The sequence below is a fragment of the Brassica oleracea genome, chromosome C9, assembly GCF_000695525.1.
Source record: "Brassica oleracea var. oleracea cultivar TO1000 chromosome C9, BOL, whole genome shotgun sequence".
In the NCBI taxonomy this organism is placed as follows: Eukaryota; Viridiplantae; Streptophyta; class Magnoliopsida; order Brassicales; family Brassicaceae; genus Brassica; species Brassica oleracea.
Window position 1 is genome coordinate 36,841,656 of NC_027756.1, and position 25,740 is coordinate 36,867,395.

The following is a 25,740-nucleotide window of genomic DNA, read 5'->3' on the forward strand; positions in this document are numbered from 1 at the left end:
AAAAAGAGCCTCAAATCTTAAAAACTTTCAGTTTTTCTTCGCTTAAATCTCTTCATCTTCCTCTCTCGTACTCTCTTGGCTCAGTTAAACCTTTCTCTAAGTATGTTTTCTGAAATGGATAGAGCTTTTCTGTATTTGTCTCTTAAAGATGATGATGGTACCCCTTTCAATTTACCAGATCTCCCTCAGTACTACGCCTCTGAAAGAAATGCATGAAGCATCATTGGTCGCCTTCTAAACCCAGAATTCCAGAGAATGTCGGAATTGATATATACCAAGGAAATGGCAAAAGTCTAATCGAGTCTGAGGATTCGCCTTAACAAAAGAAAGATTTCAGTTTGTGTTCATGCATGAACACGATCTTCAGGAAGTTCTAGATAAAGGCATGCATACTTTTGATGATTGGGGTTTGGTGATTGAACGATGGACTGAGAAACCTCTGCCGGGTTACCTTCAATATGTGTCAATTTGGGTCAGTATCAGCAACATCCCAGTTAACCCCTACACCAAGAGAGCTATTTCCGATTTCGGAGATCCCATCGGCCATGTCGAAGAAGTTGCTATCGATCCAGATAAACCTCAATCTCAAGACTATGTCAGGGTTAATATCCACGTTCATGTCTCCAAACCATTGAAGAAATCAAGAGTTCTAAATCTTCCGGGTGGTGGTCAAACAACAATCTTTTACTACTATGAAAAAGTCAAGAAGCGTTGCTATCATTGTGAAAGACTAACGCATGCAAAGGATAGATGCCCTTTCCTGGAACATGCACAAAGCTCAGGTGATTGTGCTACTAGTTGCATACCTATCTCTCAGCTTCCTCAAACCCATCAGGTCCTATCTGAAAATGATCCTCTGTTTGGGGTTTTGAAAGAAGATCAAGTTGGTATCAATCCCTTATCTGGCCGTCCACAGATTGCCCCTGAAATTCTTCAAGAAATGCGTAACTACCTCCTTGCTTCAAGCTCTGAAGATATACATGTCCGTGAACAGCGAGTAATCGCCTCAGTTGAAGAAGCCGAGAAGAATCCTATCACTCAAAGAAAGGTTCTGCAACTCACTCCCCCTCTGGTATTCACTTCAGACATCAACAAAGGCAAAGGAGTTGTCTTTAGCTATGATAAAGAAGACAAGCTTAACCATCCTCTTATCTCAAGCTCTAAGCCAAAGCTTATGGCCTCAGCAATATCTCCAGGACAGTCTCTTTTCAACTCTACAACCAATTTCTAATGTAGACTAACTCTACCATCTTCTCAAAGTCCGGTAGAGCAACAAAACAACTTTCCTTTAAAATTTACTTTTGAGGCTTCTGAGACAAAGGAGAAAGATAAAAGGACACCAGGAAGATTCAAAAGGATATATAACTCTCGCAAGAAGTCTCAAAAGGCACCAGTGTCCCTTGATCAGACAGTTATATCAGAAGAACAGACCAAGAAACGAAAGGAAGAAGGAGATTTGGCGGGTGCATCCAAAGCTGCAAAGAGCAATGCATCAAAAATGGTCCTGAGTGAGGGACCGTCCAATGCGTAAATGAGTATCATCAGTTGGAACTGTCGGGGACTGGGGCTGCCTCAAGAACTGACAGTTCAACGACGCACGGAACTGCGTTCATCGTACTTCCCTGAGTTTTTTTTTCTTAAGGAAACTATGAATTCTCGGAATACTCTAGTAGATATTCAAGCTTGGCTAGGATATGATCATATGTACACTGTTGACCCTGTAAATATTAGTGGTGGTCCTGCTCTTTTTTGGAAGAACAGTGTTGATGTAACCTTTATGTATGAAGACAAATTCCTTTTGGATGCACATATTATCTATGAAGAAAAACAGTTTAACTTGTCTTGTGTGTATGGGAATCCCAATATCAGTTTTAGACACATAGTTTGGAAACGATTAACCCAGTTTGCTGTAAATAAAAAGAACAGCTGGTGTATGGCCGGAGACTTTAACGAGATTCTCAATAATTCTGAAAATTCTGGAGGTCCTAAAAGAAGTGATGCCTCCTTTGCTCCCTTTACTAATATGCTTAATGGTTGTGGTATGTCTGAACTTCCTGGTACTGTAAACAACTTTACTTGGGGTGGAAGAAGGGGAACTTTATGGATTCAAAGCAAGTTGGATAGAGCTTTTAGAAACAGTGAATGGTTCAAAAAAATTCCAGCTTGAAATCAAGTCTTCTTAGCAAAAAGATGTTCTGATCATCGTCTGGTTCTGATCCAACTTCTTTCTTCTCAGGACTTTTATAGAGGTTCATTGAAGGTTGATCAAAGAATGTTTCACAAGCCTTTCGTAAAAGAAGCTATACACCAAGCGTAGAATAGTTCTGTCTCTCACCGTTTCTCAGTTTTGTCTCGTATATGAAAATGCAGAAAAACTCTTAGTAATTGGAAAAAAGAGAACAAAGCAAACTCTCCGGAACGGATAACTAGCCTGCAAGATGAATTGGAACAAGAATAATCATCTATGAACCCATCTTCTAACAAGATCAATCACTTAAAGAGATCTCGGCTGATTGCTTATAGGGATGAAAAAAACTTTTGGAAACAGAAGAGTAAGGACAACGGGATTCTCTATGGTGATGGAAACACTAAGGTGTTTCACGCAGCAGATAAAATATCGAGGGAAAGGAATGAAATTTTTAAACTCATTGATATGAATGGTAACACCCAAAGATCAGAAGCTTCTAAAGCTCTGGTGGCAATTCAGTATTTTAGTGATCTCTTCAAGTCTACAAACTCAGAAGACTATTTCTCCATGCTTAGAGGTTTCACTCCCAGAGTCATTGACACTATGAATCATCAACTCATCAGAAAGGTGACTCCAGAAGAAACCAAAGACGTTGCTTTCTTAATAAAACCGGATAGTGCACCAAGAGCCGATGATGTATGTCTGGTTTTTTCTTCCAGTCTTATTGGGAAATTGTAGGCACTCAATTGACGAAAGAGGTTTTAGATTTCTTTGATACTGAAAGTATGGGCCTCTTTACCGCGCTCATTTAGAGCACTAAACAGGCGGTATAACTGCTCCAAGGTGGAAAAGGCAAGTAGTCAGAAGCAGGAATCCCCACCACAGCAAGCGGGTTGGTTCCTCTGCCTACTAAATGGAACTACACGCAATTAGTCTTGATCCCCAAGAAAACGAATGCAACCCTGATGTCTGTTTTTCGTCCAATAAGTCTTTGCTCGGTGATGTATAAAACAATATCGAAGATCATTGCTTCAAGGCTCAAAACCTTCCTTCCTGATATTGTTTATCCTACTCAATCAGCTTTTGTATCGGATCGCTTGATCTCAGACAACATCATCATGGCACATGAAGCTATTCACAGTCTCAGATCTCATGAGTATGTCTCAAACAACTTCATGGCAGCCAAGACAGATATGTCTAAAGTGTTTGATCGAGTTGAATGGAACTACTTAAATGTTCTGCTTCTCTCTCTCGGTTTTCACTCTACTTTAGTCTCTTGGATCATGGCTTGTGTCTCTATGGTGCAGTACTCGGTTCTTATTAATGGACAGTCCCATGGCCTAATCACTCCTCATCGAGGGCTGAGACTGGGTGATCCCATTTCTCCCTTCTTATTTGTTCTTTGTGCTAAAGGTTTATCTTTCCTGCTCAACCAAGCTTCAGATGAGGATCTTTTAAGCGGTATTCAATTCTCCGGAGAAGGTCCAGCTATTCATCACTTTTTTTTCAGACGATAGTCTGTTTCTCTTCAAGGCAGACTTGTTTCAGTGTCAAGTCTTCCAGGAGATCTTTCATAAGTATGAATAAGTGATAGGGCAAGTAATTAATTTAGCCAAATCATCTCTCACGTTTGGCAAGAATATCGATTCAAACCTGAAGGAACAGATTCAACTTACGCTTGGCATCTTTTCAGAAGGAGGACCAGGTTCTTATATTGGTGTTCCTGAGTGCTTTGGTGGATATAAAGTTCAACTACTCAGTTATATTCAGGACAAGTTGACGGAGAGGATGTCTGGATGGTATACCAAATTTCTTTCCCAAGCTGGTAAATAAATTATTTTGAAGTCTATTACTCTTTCTATGACCATTCATGCCATGAGTTGTTTCAAGTTACCTAAAACGACTTGCAAGAATCTTACTTCAGCAATGGCTAATTTTTGGTGGAACTCCACAGAAGATAAGGGTAAAATACATTGGCTAAATTGGGAAAAATTATGCATTCCAAAAGAGCTTGGAGGGATGGGTTTCAAAGACATTGAGACTTTTAACCAAGCCTTTCATGCCAAACAAGCATGGAGAATTCTTTCATCTCCTTCCTCTCTCCTTAGTTGATTCCTCAAAGCATGTATTTTCCTGAAAATTCCTTCCTACCAGCTACTCTAGGTTCTCGTCCTTCTTATGCTTGGAGGAGTATCCTTTTTGGTAGAGAGCTTCTGAAAAAAGTTCTCAGACACATGGTTGGAGATGGAAGATTTATATATGTTTGGTCATCTCCTTGGTTAGTAGATGGAACCTTGATGCGTATTCCCCTTATGAAGAATATTTTGATTGATTTGAATCTCAAAGTTAACAATCTTATGATGGATAATTCTCATATTTGGAATCAAAGCTTGCTATAAGACCTCTTTTATCCGCAAGATGTAGAGATTATCCTCAAGATCAAACCGGTCAACTCTTTACCAGATTTTTTCATTTGGAATCATACTCGAACAGGTGAATATTCAGTTAAATATGGACATTGGCTAGCTGAAAGAGAGGCTAAGAAATAAGCTTTGGTTAATGGTGAGTCTCTCCCGTCTCTGAGTGGGATCAAAGAGCACATTTTGGCTTTATCTACTGCTCCAAAAATCAAATTATTTCTCCGGAAAGCTGTTAGTGATGCCCTTCCAGTTGCTGATAATCTCATCGACATAGGTATGAAAGTAGACACGAGATGCCAAATTTGTGGTTTATAAGGTGAATCAATAAACCATGTTATCTTTATCTGCACGGTGACTAAACAAATTTGGGCTTTGAGCAATTTCCCCCACCCTCCAAATGGATTTGATGATGCCTCTATCTATCAAACATCTTTTATGTTTTGAAAACATCAAAGAATCAGCTTATCCCAGAAAGAATCAGAAGAAATGGAGCTTGGATTTTATGGACACTTTGAAAGAACATAAACTCCTTCTTCTTTGAATGTAACTTATCTTTGGGTCCAGAATTCATCAATTCTACCTAGGAAGAAGTTAATCACTGGTTTTTGATTAAGTCAATTGAAAAACAAAAAAAGATATTGATCTCGAAAAGAAAAAAAAAAGATTATTTTTGGTTGGAAACCTCCTCCTATCTCTTGGTTCAAATGTGATATTGGTTGTGCATGGGATAAGACCAAGCAAGAAAGTGGAGCCTCGTAGATTTTTCGTAACAGTGAAGGTAAAGTTCTTCTCCATGGAAGGCTCTCTTTTAATGAAATCTCGAGCAAACATGATGCATCTCTAGAAAGCTGAAAATGGGCTATTGAGTGTTTGAAAACACTCAATTTTAATTCCATCATTTTTGCTAGTGATGATCATGATCTCATTAGAGTCATTTCTAAACCTTCGGCATGGTCATCACTTTTGTTTTACTCTTCAAAGATCTTGCCATTACTCAATAGCTTCCCAGATTGGAAGGTTCAATTCCACTCTCATCGCAACATTAAAGGAGCTTCCCAGTATGATTACTAAGAGCATGATTATTGGGAGGTTCTTAGGATGGGGTTCTTAGCGGAATATAATAATCCGTCTCTTAACTTTTAACTAAAAACGATAAGAACCATCTCTTAAAACTCTTATTTAAGAACCGGTTCTTAATTTTTTTAGTTAAAAATTAAGAGATGGGTTCTTATATTCTGCTAAAAACCTCATCCTAAAAACATCCCAATAATCATGCTCTAAGGAATTCTTTCAATCCTATATTGCTAGGGGCTTTCCAAGTTGGCTTAGTTACCTTTTCTGTTCTTTTGTAAAATTAGATTGAAAATGATCCTTGTAATTCCTCTGTGAGCCATAAATTCGTAAAGTATTTGTTGGGCGTATTACTGCAGACACCCCATATTTAATCTTCTTGGCCTATTAGGGTCTCTTATTTAAATGATAAAATACAAAAATGAATTGTCTCTATTTCAATTGGACCATGTAATTAAGCCTGTCAGAAATCTGAGTAAATTAAAAATATGTCAGTCGTCTACCTTTTTTTATATATTTTCATATAAATAAACCTCTTAACCTCCTACTTCTCACCCATCACACAATCCTCTCAAACACAAAGCATTCTAAGAATATCTTAAAGATTTAAAGAAAAAAAATGGGGTCAACGGAGGAGACACAGATAACTCCGGTGCAAGTCACCGACGACGAAGCTGCTCTCTTCGCCATGCAGCTAGCAAGCGCCTCCGTTCTTCCGATGGTTTTAAAAACGGCTTTAGACCTCGATCTTCTCGAGATCATGGCCAAGAACTCTTCTCAGATGTCTCCCTCTGAGATTGCTTCTCAACTTCAGACCAAAAACCCTGAAGCTCCGATCATGCTCGACCGTATCCTTCGTCTTCTTACGTCTTACTCCATCCTCACCTGCTCCAGTCGTGCTATTCCCGGCGGCGACAGCGTCGAGAGGATTTACGGGCTTGGTCCGGTTTGCAAGTATTTGACCAAGAACGAGGATGGTGTGTCCATTGCTGCTCTCTGTCTTATGAACCAAGACAAGGTTCTCATGGAAAGCTGGTAAGTAGTATTTCTATATCACCAAGGAGAGTACTCATATTATTTTCAAAGATCTCGTGCTAATTGTAGTTAGAAAAACTCTTCTTTACTTTTGATAATGTTGTTTCATAAGCTATGATGTGATAAACAATATGCGATTGTTGAAAGGTAAAAGGTCAGAGAGTTGGCCACCAAGTGACAATCAGCCAAAACAGACAAAATGATGTCGTTTGACACGTATTTGATACCTGCTGTCCACTAATAAGAAATTATATTTATATACGATTTCTTTTAGTGATTAAATGAGCTCCATACATAGATGAAAATTGTGTTTGTTACTGTACAACAAAAACAATACAACTAATACGAAGAAAATTCAACAATCCCACTAGAAGAACTAGAAAAATAACAATAGAAAATACACTCTTTGTTCATTTTTGTTTCAACTATACTATTAAAAAGATCTATACTATTAAAAAAGAATCACTCCAATAATGTATTTAAAAAAAATTGTTGCACTTATTCATTAACCAATTAATTTTTTGATCCTACTTTAAATTTCTTAATATTTATCTAACTATACTAACCATAGTTAATGCTCTCTAACTATACATACTTTATTTTGAACCACTGTTATTTTTACCATCTATACTATTAAAAAAGAATCATTCCAAAAATCTACTTAAAAAATTGTTGCACCTATTCATTAACCAATTAATTTTTTTGGTTCTACCTTATATTTCCTAATATTTATCTAACTATACTAACCATAGTTAATGCTCTCTAACTATACATACTTTATTTTGAACCACCGTTATTTCTACTATCTACATATATACTATTTTTTTGGTATACCAAATTTTTTACATACATAACTCCATCATACTAATTCATATAAATTCATTATACTAACATATGATCTTCTCTAACCGTATCTCATGAATTTCACGACCAAAATATTACTGATTTATCCAAATAAACGAAAATTATAGCTTCGCTTTAATAACGGAGAATGTAAATGTAATATTCCAAACAATTTTTTTCCTCCTAAAGCAAAAATACGACATGTCAATACTTTTATTCAAAAAACTCTTATTTATCTCAAAACCATAAATGTTATTTTAAAAAACTATCCTAAAAATCTATTGTTAAATGTTGTTGTACCTATTCATTTTTAATTTAACATGTCTTATAGTAATATAAGTTCTGAACCAAATCAATGATTATATTTAAGTAATTAAATCAACCAAATTTATGGCGACATTTGATATTCAAATTATTTTTGGTCATATCATTAATCAATTTAACTATATAATATTTTTAATTGAATTATACTGTTACTCCTCATTTCATGTGATATATTTCTTCTCTAAATATTTTTAATTGATTTTCATAAGAAGTATTTGGAATAAAAATTTGCTATTTAAGAAAAAAATTAAAATTATTAAAAACCATATAAATCTATACTATTAAATTAACCAAAAATCTGCCAAATCTTAAGTCTCACCAACTCAACAAATATAACTCTTATAAAATGCATACAAAATATAAAAAGATAAAGTAACATGTGCATTTGGGTCTTGGGTTTGGTATGTATTGGTTTCTTTCGGATCCGGATCTTCTAGGTCCTAAACATTTAGACCCAACTAGGTATTTCAAAAAATTTCAATACGTAATGGATCCGGGTATTTCCTAAAAAGATTTGAAGTATCTGAAAACTCAAAATATCTGAAACCCCAAACAAATACCCGGAAATATTCAAATACCAAACTCCTCCCCCCCCCTCCCAAATTTTACCTGAAATCTAACGCAAGAACCAAAAACACACTCAAAATTTTACCCGAATACCCAAAACAAAATTTAAACAAAATTGAAATTTTATTCAAAACCTGAAACTATCCTGAAAACCAAACCCAATTTTTTTAAAAAATATTCACAATACAGAAAAAATATTCGAGATACGCAAATATACCTAATATACACAAAATATTTTAGGGTTTTAGGTACCCAGTCGGATCTCGAGCAGGATCCAAATTCAAACCAAAACCCAACTCAGACTCGAACCGAGACCCACAGGTCCAAAAAAAATACCCACTAAGTATTTTACCCTGGATCCAGATCCGAACCAAACCTGTATTTTCAAGTCAACTTTAGTTTGGTTTCTCGGGTCCGGATAATATGCCAGACCTAGAAATAGCTACATAAAAGTGTACATACAAAAGTCTTAAATAAAATAATTTATAAATTCTATAGTTTTAAATATATTCATTTTCAGTATAATACGACTTTGTAACATAAATATATAGCAATTTTAAAATACTTATTCATATTAAACTTTGTTTACATTAAAAAAAAAAAATCCGGTCAAAATCTAGTATGGCTTAAAATAGAGAAGATGTAAGAGTAACAATTTAAGGAGTTGATTCGGAACCTAATATAAGAAGAGAATCGGTCTTCCAGTTTTTGAGCAACAAGAAAAGAAAATGGAAAACTTATATGATCTCTGGTTTATGTTTTGGTTTCCTACTATTGAACCGGCTGGTTCTCTTTGCATAGCGGCTGTACATCAGATTCACCAATTAAACTAAACTGACCTGGATAAAGCCCTGATCATATAAACTAGAGTTCAATCTTGATATCAGTTTCAAAACAGATTATCCTAATAATTGATGAACCAAAAGTTGAACAGTTTAGGTTAAAGCTTAAGGAGTGTGTGTGTGTTTACTTAAAATCATGCCAACATGACTTGTTATAGGTACCATTTGAAAGATGCAATTCTTGATGGTGGGATTCCATTCAACAAGGCCTATGGAATGACCGCTTTTGAGTACCATGGGAAGGACCTTAGGTTCAACACGGTGTTCAACAATGGAATGTCTAACCATTCAACCATCACAATGAAGAAGATTCTTGAGACCTATAAGGGTTTCGAAGGATTGACTTCTTTGGTGGATGTTGGTGGTGGCATTGGTGCGACTCTCAAAATGATTGTCTCTAAGTACCCTAACCTTAAAGGCATCAACTTTGATCTCCCTCATGTCATCGAAGAAACTACTTCTCATCCCGGTATATTACATGATTTTACTAGCGCAAAATTTCAAATTTTCGTTACGTGTGATTTGAGAAATTGACTTATCGCTGAATAATTTTAGGTATTGAGCATGTTGGAGGAGATATGTTTGTAAGTGTCCCTGAAGGTGATGCAATTTTCATGAAGGTTGGTGATTAATTACCACCGAAAACTCACATTACAAGTATAATTCATTAAGGGTAATGAATGTATTTAATATCTTTAAACATTGTCGTTCGATTTGTCTCATTGTTGTAACAGTGGATATGCCACGATTGGAGCGACGAACATTGCGTTAAATTCTTGAAGAACTGCTACGAGGCGCTTCCAGAGGATGGAAAAGTGATATTAGCAGAGTGTATACTACCAGAGACACCAGACTCGAGCCTGTCGACAAAACAAGTAGTCCATGTGGACTGCATCATGTTGGCTCACAACCCTGGTGGCAAAGAACGGACCGAGAAAGAGTTCGAGAGGTTAGCTAAAGAATCAGGCTTCAAAGGCATCAAAGTTGCTTGCAACGCTTTTGGTGTTTACGTTATTGAGTTGCTCAAGAAGATCTAAACACTGCTCCCATGTCTTATGTCTACGTCAACTTCACCACCTTTGTCTTTTTTATAATGATGTTTAATAATGGTTTATAAAGAGATTGATCTAGAGTTTTTCATTGATCTTGTTGTATTGATATAATCTTATTTGTGTTTTTGTTTGTTTGGAAAAGAATCATGTAATTTTTTATATAAAAATAAAATAATGAGATTGAATCAATCCGATCTACATAGACTCATATAATCAATCACATTCACAGAATTTCCACGTGGTCTCTGTTGGTTCACCGGCCAAACCAGTTTCACTGAATCTTGTCAGACTTCACTTACCCTTTCCAGACTCTTCTAGCTTGCCTTCTCGTCACGAAACAAACATTTCCAGTTTCAAAAAAGCTTAGAAAAAACACGAATAAAACAGCTAAATAACAATTCAAGAATGATGTAATTCTATTTCGTCCGACAATGAAAACAATAACAAGAACAAAAGTGATCAAACCGATGAGGAGATAGCTCAAGAGCTGGACGGTGTTCATTGTTTCGAAATCATTTTCACGAAACACAATGATTTTTTTGTCATTTCTTTAATATAATTACATTAATTATCTTTCTATATTTCACTTAACAATTTCATTAATTACATTATCTTAACAATACATCACATCATTAATTATACTATTATAATAATCATATTGTATATTTTTATTTACTAGTTAATCAAAATTAACTTTCTTCCAATTATAAAATCAAAAATATAAAATAATAATTTAAATCAAAATAATAAAAATAATAAAATATATTACATTTTTTAACGTCTGATTAATTATGTTTTTACAACCCTGAGAAATATTACATAGATGATTCTATAGCCGACAATTCTACCACCATATGAGAATACACGTCTGACTGTGTCACTTCAGCTGCCGCCCTATGAGATTCATGTTCGATGAAACGTTATGCACAATGCTGAAGGCCTCTTGTAACCATTTTTCTACATAATCTACATAATTTGCGTTTTTTGAGGTTTAAACCTCAGAAGTCAGACCTCCTACATTTATTGTAACTTAATTTTTCGGAGGATTTGCCAAAAGTGACTCAAAACTTGATTTTGAATACAAAAGTGTACCCCAAATTCAATCAAATGCATAAGGAACCCAAAAGCCTAGTGAAATTACAACAGCCCCCTTATGAACAAACAAAAAAATGTATTCAGTTTTACAATTTTAACCCTCAGTTAGAGAAGACTTACAAAGAATTTTTTTTTATGATGACTTCTTTGTAAGTCTTCTCATTCAGTAGATCTTAAAACTCATTTTATAATTTTATAAAAAATATTTTAATGGGTAAAAAATTGAAATCATGTAATAATAAACATTTTTCAATGATGTAAATTTAGTTCATTTGAAATTGAATTATTTTCAACATAGATGTATATTGGCTCATGAGTCATTGGTTTAGGGTTTGGTAACATATGTTATAGTATTGTATGTATCTTTAGGGTTAGATTCTGAAATCTTTCATTCATTTTTTTTTCAAATTGACCCATATATGTTTAGTAACTATCTAATAACTTGATTTAAACACTTTCTAATTTTTTTTTAAGTTTAAGAAAGTGTTTTTTGCATAGTTAATAGATTTTAGGGTCTGGAAGATTCACAAAAGACTTAAAAAAAGTCTTCCGACACATCCCGCCTAAATTTTAGTAGAATTTAGGACTCCCGCCTAGATTTTGGAAAATTTTAGGTTTCCCGCCTAAATCAAAAGTCTTCCATAAGTCATCCAGGAGTCTTCCACAGGAAATATTCTCAAGGATTAGATCTTAAAAATAATTAATAAATTTTATAGAAAATATTTTCAAAGGGAAAAAGTCAAAATCATGTATTAATAAACATTTCTAAAAGATAGAAATTTAGTTTTACTGAAATTGAATTATTTTTAACATAGATGAGTGAATGTAGATTGAGTCATGATAGTCTTTGGTTTAGGTATGGTAACATATGTTGTAGTATTGTTAGTATTTTTAGGGTTAGATTTTGAAATCTCTTTTTTTTTTAATTTAACCTATATCTAATTAGTGACTATCTAATAACTTGATTTAAATACTTTCTAAATATCTTAAAAGTTGAGAAAGTGTTTTTTGCTTAGTTATTTGATTATAGGGTCTGGAAGACTCGCATAAGTCTTCTAATATATCCCGCCTACATTTTAGTAGAATTTAGGATTCCCGCCTAAATTTAGAAAAATTTAGGTTTCCTGCCTAAATCGAAGTCTTCTAGAAGTTTTTCTGAAGTTTTCTAGGAAAAGTCATCTCATGTATTAGATCATAAAAATAATTAATAAATTTAATAAAAAATATTTTGAAAGAGAAAAATAGAAATCATGTATTAATAAACATGTAAAAACGATGGAAATTTAGTTTTACTAAATTTGAATTATTTTTAACATAGATGAGTGAATGTAGGATCTAGAAGACTTCCCAAGAAGTCTTCTCTTAGAAGATTTCCTAAGAAGTCTTCTATATCGAAAATATTTAACCTAATTGGAATTTTTGTCTCCATATATAAAGAAAATTTACTCATTTTCTTTCTTCTTCTCAAATGGCTGCAACAAAAATGTAATGTTTCTCACTCTATAACTCTTCAACATCTCTCTAATCTCTTTGAACATCAAAACACCAAATTTAAAACCATTTCTCATTTTTTTCTTATGTCTTCTCACAAATTTATCTTCTTTTTGCAGGTTTTTCATTACATGGTTCTCATCTTTCGCTCATTCAAAGGTAAATCTATAAATGTTGGATATGTATTATTGTATGTTTTATATATTATATTCTAAAAAGATATAGATTCAACATATTGTGACTGTTTTGTTTATTATTTAAGCATTAAAATTATATTTTTGAAGTTTTATCTGTTTTGAAGCCATTTGAATGTTTTTCAATTTGCAGGTTTTTCAGATCTGAGACTGACGTTGAAAGACTTCTCAGAACACTCTCAGAAGACTGGTAGACAAGTCTTCTAATGCATTTTATGCTAGAAGACTTCCCACGAAGTCTTCAGGAAGTCTTATGCCCAAAGTGGTACAAATTTTGGATATTTATTTTTTGTGTTTTATATATTGGATTCTAAAAAGTTATAAATTCAACCTAATATTACAGTTTTTTGTTTATTATTAAGCATAAACAAATGTTTTTGAAGTTTTCTCTGTTTTGAAGCTATTTGAATGCTTTTGAATATGTAAAATTTTCAGATCTAAATCAGACTTTGGAGGACTTCTCAGAAGACTCTTGGAAGGCTATCAGAAGACTTCTTGGGAAGTCTTCTAATGCATTTTATGCTAGAAGACCTACGAAGTCTTCGGGAAGTCTTCCAAAGTCTTTTGCTCAAAGTGGTACAAAAGAATGGTGTCAAGTGGAAACCAAGCTTATCTATGTTGAGGAATGATATCTAGTTCCATGTATAATAGTTTTGTTTATGGTTTGTTTTATGATTTGTATGTGCACTATTTAGTTGTGAATTCTTTTGTAAACTTAAAGAAATGTTAATCAAAAGAATTTTTTTAATCATTCTACCCACTCATAACAAAACACAACAACACAAAAACTTAGTCAAATTCACAAAAGATCAAACTTGAATTTTAAGTGAAAGTTGAAATTTTTTAAATTTCATGTAAGTTAAAAATTATATCTTATGATCTAAAAAGACACATTAAACCACATGACTTGATATTCTTGAAGTTACTTAACACTTTTGAAAGTTAGCACTTATGAGGAAGACTTACAGAAGACTTCTCTGTTTAACTAGAAACATTATTAAACATCAATGTTTGTAACTTCATAATTATCCCCAGTTAAGTTATGAATTCGACTCGATAGTCCCAATATTGACTAATAAACATGAATTAGCAAGAAAATATTAAAAATTCATTTTAATTTTGGAAAAATTTGAAGTTTAATAAAGATTTACGTAGAAGACTTCTTTTGAAGTCATCCGTGAAAGACTTCAAAAGAAGTCTACCCTATGTAGACTTGAAAAGAAGTCTTCTGTTTAGGTCATTTTTGCAATTGCAAATTTACGAAGGAAGACTTCTTAAGAAGTCTACTCTACATAAGACATCTTCGGAAGTCTTCCTTTGTAAATATTGGCTTACTTTAGAAGTCTCCTCGGATAAACAGGTTACTTTTGAATTTGACTGAAGTTGGTCAGAATTTTGACTTTTTGTAGAAGACTTCTAGGGAAGTCTACCTGGAGAATACTTCAAAAGAAGTCTTCTCTAAGTCTTCCGGAAGTCTTCTCAATGTTACAAGAAGTCTATGGGTTACTTTTGCAATTGACTATATTTGACTTTTCGAGAGAAAACTTCTTCAGAAGTATTCCGTCGGATGACTTCTCTAGAAGTCTTCTCTCGCGGGCAAAGGTTTGACCAAAACCCATAATTAAACTCGAGAAGACTTCTAAAGAAGTCCTCTCATTGATATTAAATGTTTTACTATTATTTTTCAATTGAAAAAGTAACCCACACAGACATCTTCCGGCATTGAGAAGGCTTAGGGAAGACTTTCAGAAGATTTCTGTAGAAGTTTTCTCCAGGAAGACTTCCTTAGAAGTCTTCTACAAAAAGTCAAATTTCTGATGAGCTTCGGTCAAATTTAAAACTAACATGTTTATCCGAACTTCTAAAAAAGTCTTCTCTTAGAATTTCGAAATTTTTTGTTTACAAAGGAAAGTTAGAAGGAAGTCTTCTATTAAAAACACACAAAAGGTCAATTGCAAAACTAACCTATGCATTGACCAGAAGACTTCTTTAACTTCTAAAGAAGTCTTCTTCGTAGAACAGATCTGAAAAATAAAATGTGGTTCGCGATTTCATATCTTGAACTCGTGAGATGACTTGTGTGGTTTCTCCAATCACCCAGAACTTCACCACAACAGCTACCTACTCGTTAATCACCAAGAATCGTGAGCTTAATAACCGTACATAATTTGTAATCAAAATCTTCAATTTTTTTGATGAATTTTGAGAGAAAGTGTAAGATATGTGGTTTGTGTGGATAGGAAATGAGAAATGATGAAAAAAATCGAAACTTTAGGGCATTAACTCTCAATTTGGTAGTTCATGGTGGTCGAGGTGTTGATGTCAATAGCAAAGTTGTAAATATTTGGTGAAGATGAGGATGGTAAGGTAAAAGCATTGTTTTCGGGAAAAAAAAAAAGAAAAAAAAGTAATGGCATTTCCGTGAATAACTAGAATTTCTAGGGTGAATAGGACAAAACAAAGTTTAAAAAAAAAACATAGGTTATTTTTGTGTTTGCTTAAAATTTTGAATCATTTTTGAAAGAACCCCTAATTTTTCACTCCATATAATTATTTTACTAAATAAAAAACTCTTTTTATTTCATTTAATTTAGTCAAACACATATAAATAGTCATTTTTATTAGTTTACAAAATCAATTAAGTATGAACATTGACTATCTATTTAGGTACGGGTTGTTCTTTACTAGTATCGTTTTTTTTATTAAAATTAAGCCCTGCTTGAATATTATAAATTTATGTGTGAGTTTTGAGTTAAGTCATTTTGGGTTTGGATGAGTTCGATTCTAATGTATAAGAACCTAAAAATATCTAAATAACAAATATATCTAAAACAGATTCAAATATTTATACTAAAAATAACCATATTATTCAATTCGGTCAATATTTTCTGAATACAATTAGTTATATTATGACACATCTAAAATATATAACACTAATTATAAAAAATAAATAACAATATATAAAAATATAAGAACCAATATGAATGGGCAGGCCAATCTCTAGTTTACTATTAAAAGATTAATACTTTTTTTTATAGTTGTATAAAAACTGTTCCTTATGTATAAAGCTTAACAGGAACAGCTTATTACAGTTCTACAAACTAATCCTGAATCACTTGAACTTCAATCTATGTCGTAGTAGTTCGACTCTATGTCGTAGTAGTTCGACTCTGAGTTGTTGTTCTTGAAGTTTCTTGGGGCTCACGTTTTCTCCCACCATTAGCAAACCTCTTCCCAAACCCTAAAAGAGCAGGAGGAACAAGAGCTCCTCCTCCTCCACCGGTCAAAGCGCAAACAACCGCAACAGCTCCACCGATAAACAACAACTTCTTCAAATTCGCAGCAACGTTTCCTCCGTTGTGTGTAACGGGAGTTTCATTCACAGGCGAAGCACCATTGCTGAGGGAGATGAGATGTTCTGATGTGACCTTGGTGTTGATCTGAGCCATTAAAGCTGGCCGAGAGAGCTTGGATCCTGAGAGTCTTTGCTCTTGGTAAGCGCGTAAACCAGGCTCCATCTTCTTAACCGCTCCCCACATCCCTCGTTTCACTCCTAGCTTTGCGATTTCTCTAGGTATCCCCATGTCTTCGTGGTGAAACAGAAGCACTTCGCAGGCACTTGCTACTCCATCCTCTCTTCTTGATTCCACTGCATAGACCGAGAACAGTATCAACTTTGTTTAGTTATTTCAGTTTTCTTGGATAGTCATAAAGTGGTTGATGTGGATTCTTTTAGTTACCTGGTCGAATGCACCAGCTCGAGTAGAACAATTCCACACGTTTCTGTTTGTTGTTGCGTGGTATACAAGGAACTGATACTCCCTGAAGGAAATCTTCTAGTGTTAGTACAATAATTGATTATGCTTCTTCTCTATTTAACCGGTGTTTAGAAACTGGTTATGCTAAGCTCGCATCAAACTAACTCTTGTTCACATCAAAATGTAGCAGATTCTGTTTTGATACTTGGTACAACATACCTTTGTAACACAGTAATAAGATTTGCCACAGTTCCATATCCTGCGACCAATCACATACTCTCTATCGCTGCAGAAGAAGGGGAACTGCGACACATAAAAAAGGATTATTAAGTCAACAACACAGCAAACAAAAAAGTGAGAGAGAGAGAGAGAGAGAGAGAGAGAGAGAGAGAGACTCGCTTACCTTGCGTATCCATCTAACAATCATGGTTCCACTACTTGTACACTCTTCAACAGTTGTGGAGCTAGCGAGCATTGTATCCCAAGTTGGTCTAAACTCGTCATCCCAGAAAAAATCTCTTAACATCTCAGGAGTTGCATCTTCAAACACAGTTCTGCTTCTATACTCAGTAGGACCATTCTGAACAATAACAGCACAAAACTATGAGAAAAAACAATCCATCAAAGCCACCAAAGATAAATCTCTCTCTCTCTCTCTCTCAAGTGTTACCTTAGGTTCTCTTAACCAAGCTTGATATCTCATACCAGGAGTAAACCGGTCCATCATCTGAATCCAAGCCTGACCACCATCTTTCCTCTCAACCAACTGCACAAGATGTCTCAAATCTAACTCCGTTACAGTATTAGGCAACCTCTCCTCTGTTTTCTTCCCTCTACCAAAAAAAACAAAAAAAAAACAAAATCAACAAAGAGAACTCCTTTTTTTACACAAGTAAAATTCATCCTCAAAATTAAAGCTTACCCAGCAATCACATCAGAAGAATCACATGACGATGAAGATGAAGAAGAAACATGGGAAACTGTTTTCTGCTGTCTCAAAGCCATAGTCCATGTGTCACAAACAAGAGCTTTCAAGCAAGGAGCAGAACCAAATCCCTTTAACGGAGATGTTGCTGAACGAGGAGAAGGAGACGATGGTAAAGACAAATCAAAAGATCGAGTCGGAGCAGAACACTCAAGTTTGACTCTTTCCTTATCCGAAGAAGAAGAAGAAACCCATTTGGGTCTCCATGCCCATCCTATGACCAATCCAACAACGAAAGCTAACCATCCTGCGATTAGCCCTAAGATCAAGCTCACGAGCAAAGCCATAGCCTTTCAATACAAGAAGCGAAAAGGGTATCTTAAAAAGATTAAAAAATTTTGTTGGATAAATATAAAAAGAAAGAAAAATCACGAGAGAGGCGGTGAGAGAAAGACGACAGAGGAAGGGATAACGAGTGGTGAGAAGAAACTGGAATAAACTTATGGTTTATAATAATAATAAAGTATTGGACTTTTCATGTCAAGCTTAAAACAGCCATTGAAAGGCCATTGCTTTTTAGAGGAGGAGGAGGAGAGGGGAGAATTAAGAATGGTGGACGGAGAGTGTGAAACGACGACTACCGTCCATCTCAGACCAATTCTGTAATAATTTTCCTCTTTTAGGGTTTATTTTTCTTTCCACGATTAAATCGTGGGGTTTATTATTTAGCGACATTTATATCGATGTTTTCAAAAACCGGATAGGGAACCAAACCGAACAAATATATCTATATATATATATAAATATGTTGGTATCTCTCATGCTTGGAGGCGACACGTATCCGTCACAACATTATTTAGGCTTCAGACTTATAAATTTTGGGTCTTATACAATTCTAATTTTTTAAATCCGGTAACCCACAAAGTCCACATCTGAACCAACAGCCGTAATCAATTATATATATAGATAGATAACAAAAAAAATCGACGTCATCGTAAACTATTTTACCATTTAAATTATTTGTCGGTCTCTTTAGGCTCTATTATTTATGACTCTAAACTTTGATTTGGGTCTATACAATAATATTATTCTTACTATAGTCAACTAGCAAATGAAAAATAGATTTAATTCATCCGCCAATTTATTTTTCTAAGTTAATATATGGTCAATAATTATATCTCAATTTTAATTTATAAATAAATAGAATGACGAGAGGTTTGAGATCAAACATTAAAATCGAAGTGCCGTTAACCAATACTACAAAGCTCTGCACACATGAAATTAGCCATGTGTTTACCCGTAACTGAAAAATCGAACCTTACCAAATAAAAAACAAAATCGAAACTAAATCAAATTTCATAAATTAAGTATATTTCTATATATCATGTATTCTATATTTTTCTGAAACTAAAATATCAAAAACAAACGAGAACCGAACCAAAATCAATAAGTATCTCAATTTGAAATATAATTTAAAAATCAAAAATATTAAATAAACTTAGTTTTACAGTAACAAATATCATAAACTTATTATTTATAAATTAAACTATCCAAAATGAATTATATGAATACCATTTCCCTAAATTATTTAAAATTATATAAACTACCTGATAATTTATCCAAAAAACTTAAATCACTTGTTTTTTTCCTGGCAAAAAACAATTTATCAATAAAATTTACTCAAATTAACGAAAATCTGAAACGCCTGTAACCGAAAGAGACCCGATTTTGTTTTTGATACTAGCTGGTTCCCCACTTTATTGTCCAAACTGAACCAAAAAAACAAAATATCTGAACGAGAATTGAATCAAATTTTATAAATAACCGAACATATCTTATATCTGCATAATTAAAAATAATAATAATAATTATAAAAAAGTTTGAATTTTAAAAAAGTATAATTCGAAAACATAAAAAAGATGTTTTTTATTTAAATAATTATTTGTTATATATATATATATCAAAAACAAGGATATAAGAGTCTTCTGCCACTTACTGAAAATATATTTTTAAAAATGCCCATTAAAAATAAGGGCACTCGCACCAGTTGAAATTCATCAGTCTCTAACAAATTTAAAAATATTAAAAGTTGAAAAAGAAGAAATAGAAAGAATAAAAAAAAGAGCAAGAGTGGTACCTGTGGGAAGAGCTTTCATACATTTCTAAAGAATCGGTGAATACATGTGGTATCATTTTACAGGTTTTTTTATTTTAAATTTTAAGATTATTAATAACTAAATTATGTACAAAAATAATAATAAAAATATTAGTGAGGTACTCTACTTGCTATTTTACCACTAATGATGCCCTAACAATGTGATCTCAGAATTCTATTCATCATTATTTTTTATAATATAGTTTTCAATCCACCATGATTTTTAAATGCTTCATAAAATTAATATAAATTTATATAAAAAGTTTTTATTATTAACGTTTCGTCCGTAGGGCGGACCGATCCTAGTATATATGTATAACATAAAATAATTGTAAATATAAAATTTAATTTAATTTAAAATAAATTTTCATATGACATCATTTATTTTAAATAAAATATAAAATAAACATTAAAGATAACAAAATTATTTAACGAAAAATAGCAAACTTAATAAATATTATAATTTTTCATAATTTGAAAATAGAAACTATAGTTTTAATTTTAGTTAATTATAAGATTAGTCAAATAATAATGAAAATTTGAAATATTAAAGGGAAATATCCTAGGACTAGGTGATTTGCCTGCACTTACGGGCTTAATAATCTTACAAATATTTGTAAATAGATATATTACAAAGTTTTTATGTCGGATAATTTTTTTTTATTTTAATAAAATATATTTTATTATCTAAAATAAATTTGAAAACATTCATATATATATATATATAACTATATACATGGATTTACATTTATTTTTAAAATATTACGATGTAAAGTATTATTGGATAACATAATATAGAATCTTTTTATTTTATGGAAATTATATATTTATTAAGGATACTGAAGATTTTAAACTCTTTAACTTTCAACGTGAGAGAAAAAAATCACTTCGTAAAAAATATATAAATATTTTTGAATCTTTGCCAACTTTTGTCAAAAAATATCAAAATCAAAAATATCAAAATGAGTGATTTTGATTCTCCTAATAAATTTATCTTAAAAGATAGATAATTCATTCTATCTTACATGATATATATACTAAAATTAGAACCAATTTAATATTACTAAACCAAATATAATGTAAACATATATATAATATTTTAATATTATTAAAGTAAATATAATATAAATTTAACTATGAAATTATTGTTAAAAAAAATAATTATTTTGAAGATAATGATAAATTATGAGCTAAATTACAAAAACCATTTATTAAAATTAGTAATTGAGCATAAAATATAGAGAAATTCTCTAGGATAGACCTAAAAAAGTTTTTATCACAAATATAGACCTTAAAAATAAAAATGACCAAAATAGACTTAAATGTTTTATCAAAAGAAGAAAATATACACTTATACCCCAAAGGTTAATTAATCTAGACATTAGTATTTAGAGTTAATGAGTGGGGTTTAGGGTTTAGGGTTTAGAGTTTAGGGTTTAAGGTTTAAGGTTTAGAGTTGAGGAGTGGGGTTTAGGAGATAGGATTTCAAATTTTAAAAAAGAATTTTTTTTATAATTTTTAAAATAAAAAATACTATTTTGGTCATTTTAGTTTTTGAGGTCTATTTTTATGATAAAAAATTAAAAAGATCTATTTGAGAGAATTGCCCCAAAATATATCTAAACCCAATCCAATGTGTATATCCTCCTATCCAGCGAATGAGAAATATGTTTTCAAGCAACTAAATAGGTTTTAAAGAATTATTGGATTTCAACATTATTTTAAAATCATGAATCGGTAACCTATAAATTTCTTCTGCATGTCAATATGAAACTTTTTGATGGTCATCCAATCACTTTCATTCAATTCACTGATATATTAAAACATGAGCAAATTCCTTTTTAATATCATCATCAATATTCCTTTTTAATGCGTGATCTATCTTCTCACCGTGTACTATTAGAAAACAATCAATATTTCAAAACTTTATAATTGTTATAAACGTAAAAAGAATCAAACGTAAATATTTACGGCCCAAACTTTTGACATTATAAACGTTGTGGAACTCACTGTCACTATGCGTGCACAGTAACTTCACTTTTTCATTTCTATATAAACGATCGTTCCGATCGTTTGTAACATACAATTCCTTCTACTTCTAATAACACATCTTCTCTTGTTATCAGTGTTATCTTCTTCTACGGGTATAAATTTTTGCCCTTATTTAAATTTCTCAATACTATAAAATCATAAGTTATTTTATAACACGTTATCAGCACGATCACTCTGCGATTCGGTAAAATTTATTTGTATCATTTATACCATGTTATAATGGTCGGTATACCGCCTCTACTATTATTTATATCATGTTATAATGGCCAGAATACCGCCTATATTATTTACTAGTAATTTAATTTAGAATAATATTCTAATAATTTTTATTTATGTGGTTTAGAAATACAAATGGCAAACATCGAGAAACTCCAGTTCCCGGCTCTGGAGGTAACCGGCGAAAACTATGTCAGATGGGTCACAAATGTGAAACCTTATCTTGTAATAAAAAAGATAACCGAGGCGACAAAAGTCGGTAACAAATCGCCACCCGAGCATATAGCCGAAGCGATAATCTTCCTGAAGAAGCACTTAGATGAGAATCTAACTCATGACTATGGAGACATCTATGTTACATGGAATCGGAAGCGGATACCTGGAAGCGGAAGCGTTACGAAGCACGGAAGCGATTTTTTAAAAATATTTAGGAAGCGGGTACGTGTTGGAAGCGTATTTCATATATATGTATACACTATTAAACACCATAATAAAATTATATTAAATATAAAAAAATTTCATACTGAAAATTTAGTTAATTATGCATATATGATAACTCGAAAATAAAAATAAGTATTTATAATTACAGAGTAACATATAACAATATATATATATAAGTTATATGACATATATATGGCTTTTAGACTGAAAAATAAAACAGAGCACATCAATTAATCGATTGAACTCAGCACCAGAGACCACTTACAACACACAACCACTATAAGCTGATTTTTACAAAAAAAAATCAATCGATTGACCCACATAAATTATAGTTGAATAATATAAACAAACAAACAAGTGAACAAAAAGAAAAGTATAGTTAGATTACTATAAAGAAAACAGAGGTATATGAATTATCTTTTCTTGCAAGTTTACTGTAACGAGACTTTTTAGTTTTCCGCTATTACATTTCTTTGTTTCAAAAAATGAATCTGGATTTTATGTTTATAGAATGGACTAAGTTGGGCAACAAAACAAATTTGTGCTTTGTAAGCTATGTTTATGATACGAACACAGTAAACCGTTGATGTTACAATAACATCATCTTGCCCGAACATCATCTTCTCTAACGCTTCCAATTTGCACCACCGACGCTTCCACTTTAGAATCATATGCTTCCATTACGCTTCCAAACTCTTCAATTCTGGAATCGCGATTCCAAGACGATTCCGTGCGATTCCGCTCCCGACTCCGCTTCCGGAGCGAGAAACGCACAACCATGTACGCTTCCATGCAACACAGCGTAGCACACTGTCTGACTTGAGTTTAGAATACCTTCCGACCAATGATAAGAGATTTACTGATTATCTGTTACGCGGCGCATTTAGTGTTATTCAATTGTGTGAAAGTGAGATCTTTTACATCATTGGTAAATTAAAATAAGGGAAAGCAAAAAGGAAGTAAATGAAGAGGAATCGATGAAGAAGCACATGCGACAACTTTGGCTAGTAGTGAATCTGTTCAAATTCCATTCATGGCTGTTACTCTTGTGTCGGTCCATGCATGTCCCACCCTTTTCTATTGTTTGTTATTTATCCATTTTTCATATAAACTCCGAACTGTCTTCGGACCCGACGCTATGATCACTACCATTCTCATACATTTATTACACATTATTCATTTGTAATCATTACAATACATTTTTTGGTAAAAGTCATTACAATACATGCTTGTACTAATTATAAACTCAGCATTTAGCTGCTGTCAAGTTGTCACACTGTATGCGTTCAACTTTCAATATTCTTGATCCAGGGCCGTGCCTGATAATTATTGGCCCACAAGCCAAAATTATTTTTTGGCCTTTTAAATTTTAAAATTCGCAAAAATACTAAATAATGCATCAATGAAGGTTTGAACCATGGTATGTAACTGTGGTATCAGCCGCTTATACCAGTAGAGCTACATGAGATTTCTGTAATTTTTGGCCCCAACAAATATTTATTGTCTCCGGCCCTAAAGCACATGCTTTACTGGCTTCTATTCAGGCCCGGCCCTGTCTTGATCTATCATTTTAATATAAGTCAAGACTCTAGGTTTCTGTTCATATTCAAATATTAGCATAATACTGTCTTTTTCAAAATAAATGACGGAAGTTGATGAAGAAAAAACTAAAGGACAATGACATGTATACTGTTATACTATAGTTAAGATGAAAATATTAGTTTTTATCATCATGGCGAGGGCTGTAGTTATGTATTTAATTATTAGTTTGACAATCATGCGGATTACACTTTTTTTTCTTTCTTTTTTTTAGACTTGATGTTAACTTTAGCCTTAAATTGATTTATGAGTTGGCCATAGCCAGCTAGTCATTATTAGTTTGCATTTGATTCACACATGTCCGGGTATGTGTATTTGGTGCGGATATGTGGAAATCTCGTTGCGGATTCGATTCGAATTTGAATATCCGTTTAAATTATGTTTAAAAAAAATCAAAACATCTAAATATACTTTTAAATTTTAAAAATCCAAAAATAAAAAATAATATACAAAAGTTTAATAGTGAAAAATTAAATACCTAAAATTAATATAAAAATTGGTTTGATTTGGATATTTAGGGTAAAAACATGTAGATATTTTGGATATTTCTGTTATTTTTAGTATTTTGCTATTTTTAGATAAATATTGTGGCTATGTTGGATAATCTTTAGATACTTCCATGTATTTTGAACATTTTATAGATATTAATATTAAAATAATTAATATATTATATATATAATTGTAATTAAGTTATCTACAAATATCTAAAATATTTTGATTTGGATCGAATTTAATTCAAGTTTTTTAGATATTAAAATATTGAATTCATTGAGATATTTTATCAGTTTCAGTTTTAGTTTGATATTAATTTTTAGATCAAATTCAGTTAGGTTCTTTAGATCTAGATATTTTGCCCACTCAGCCAAGTAATTGTCTTTGGTCTTTGCAAATTGCAGTTTAGAAAGAATCCGCTGAAATATATTGTAACCAAAATATATAAATGTTAAATATATAATTCTTTTAATGTCAAATACAATGAATGATGTGCCCTTGATTTCCTCTCTTATCCGAGGACTATAGTCCATAATTCAATAATATGATCCATTAAGAAAACTTTTGTAAAGTATATTTATATTATTAAATGTATATTTAGGAAGACTTTCATTAATATATATCTATGAATAACTTACTAAATTTGTATATATATTTACTAAAATATTCTTAAATATGTATAATATATTCTTAAAGTTTTTTTTTTTTTGTTAACCTGGGGGTATCCCAGGTCCATGGAGAGGCCCGGACTAATCCCCAAGGGGAGGTGCAGCCCACGGATAGACCCTCTCTCCGGGTATTCAAATGGGCCCTAAAGCATATGCCCATATCCGTGTTGGGTGACCAGGATAATTGTGACTTAGTTTCGCGCAGCAGGTGGATCGAACCTGAAACGTGTTGGCGTCTCAGTCCCGTCTCCTTACCACTTGACCACAATCACCCGGTCTATTAAAGTTTTTAAAAATCTTTCTTGAGTGTGC

At 32.7% G+C, this 25,740-nt stretch overlaps 3 protein-coding genes across 3 annotated transcripts; 2 read left to right on the forward strand and 1 right to left on the reverse strand.

Moving 5' to 3' along the window:
* Positions 1-346: 346 nt before the first annotated feature.
* On the forward strand, positions 347-1,231 carry LOC106314913. Its single transcript, XM_013752712.1, has one exon. It carries the CDS (start codon positions 347-349, stop codon positions 1,229-1,231), a length of 885 nt encoding a protein of 294 aa, XP_013608166.1.
* Positions 1,232-6,220: 4,989 nt separating this feature from the next.
* On the forward strand, positions 6,221-10,466 carry LOC106318901 (flavone 3'-O-methyltransferase 1-like). The gene is made up of 4 exons (XM_013757061.1): positions 6,221-6,714; positions 9,449-9,759; positions 9,846-9,910; positions 10,025-10,466. Exons 1-4 carry the CDS (start codon positions 6,299-6,301, stop codon positions 10,325-10,327), a joined length of 1,095 nt encoding a protein of 364 aa, XP_013612515.1. The 5' UTR covers positions 6,221-6,298; the 3' UTR covers positions 10,328-10,466.
* Positions 10,467-16,062: 5,596 nt separating this feature from the next.
* Positions 16,063-18,494, reverse strand: LOC106312922. Its single transcript, XM_013750616.1, has 6 exons — positions 17,803-18,494; positions 17,551-17,713; positions 17,284-17,460; positions 17,100-17,183; positions 16,863-16,944; positions 16,063-16,771 (listed from the first exon to the last, which is right to left on the reverse strand). Exons 1-6 carry the CDS (start codon positions 18,150-18,152, stop codon positions 16,272-16,274), a joined length of 1,356 nt encoding a protein of 451 aa, XP_013606070.1. The 5' UTR covers positions 18,153-18,494; the 3' UTR covers positions 16,063-16,271.
* Positions 18,495-25,740: the final 7,246 nt, after the last annotated feature.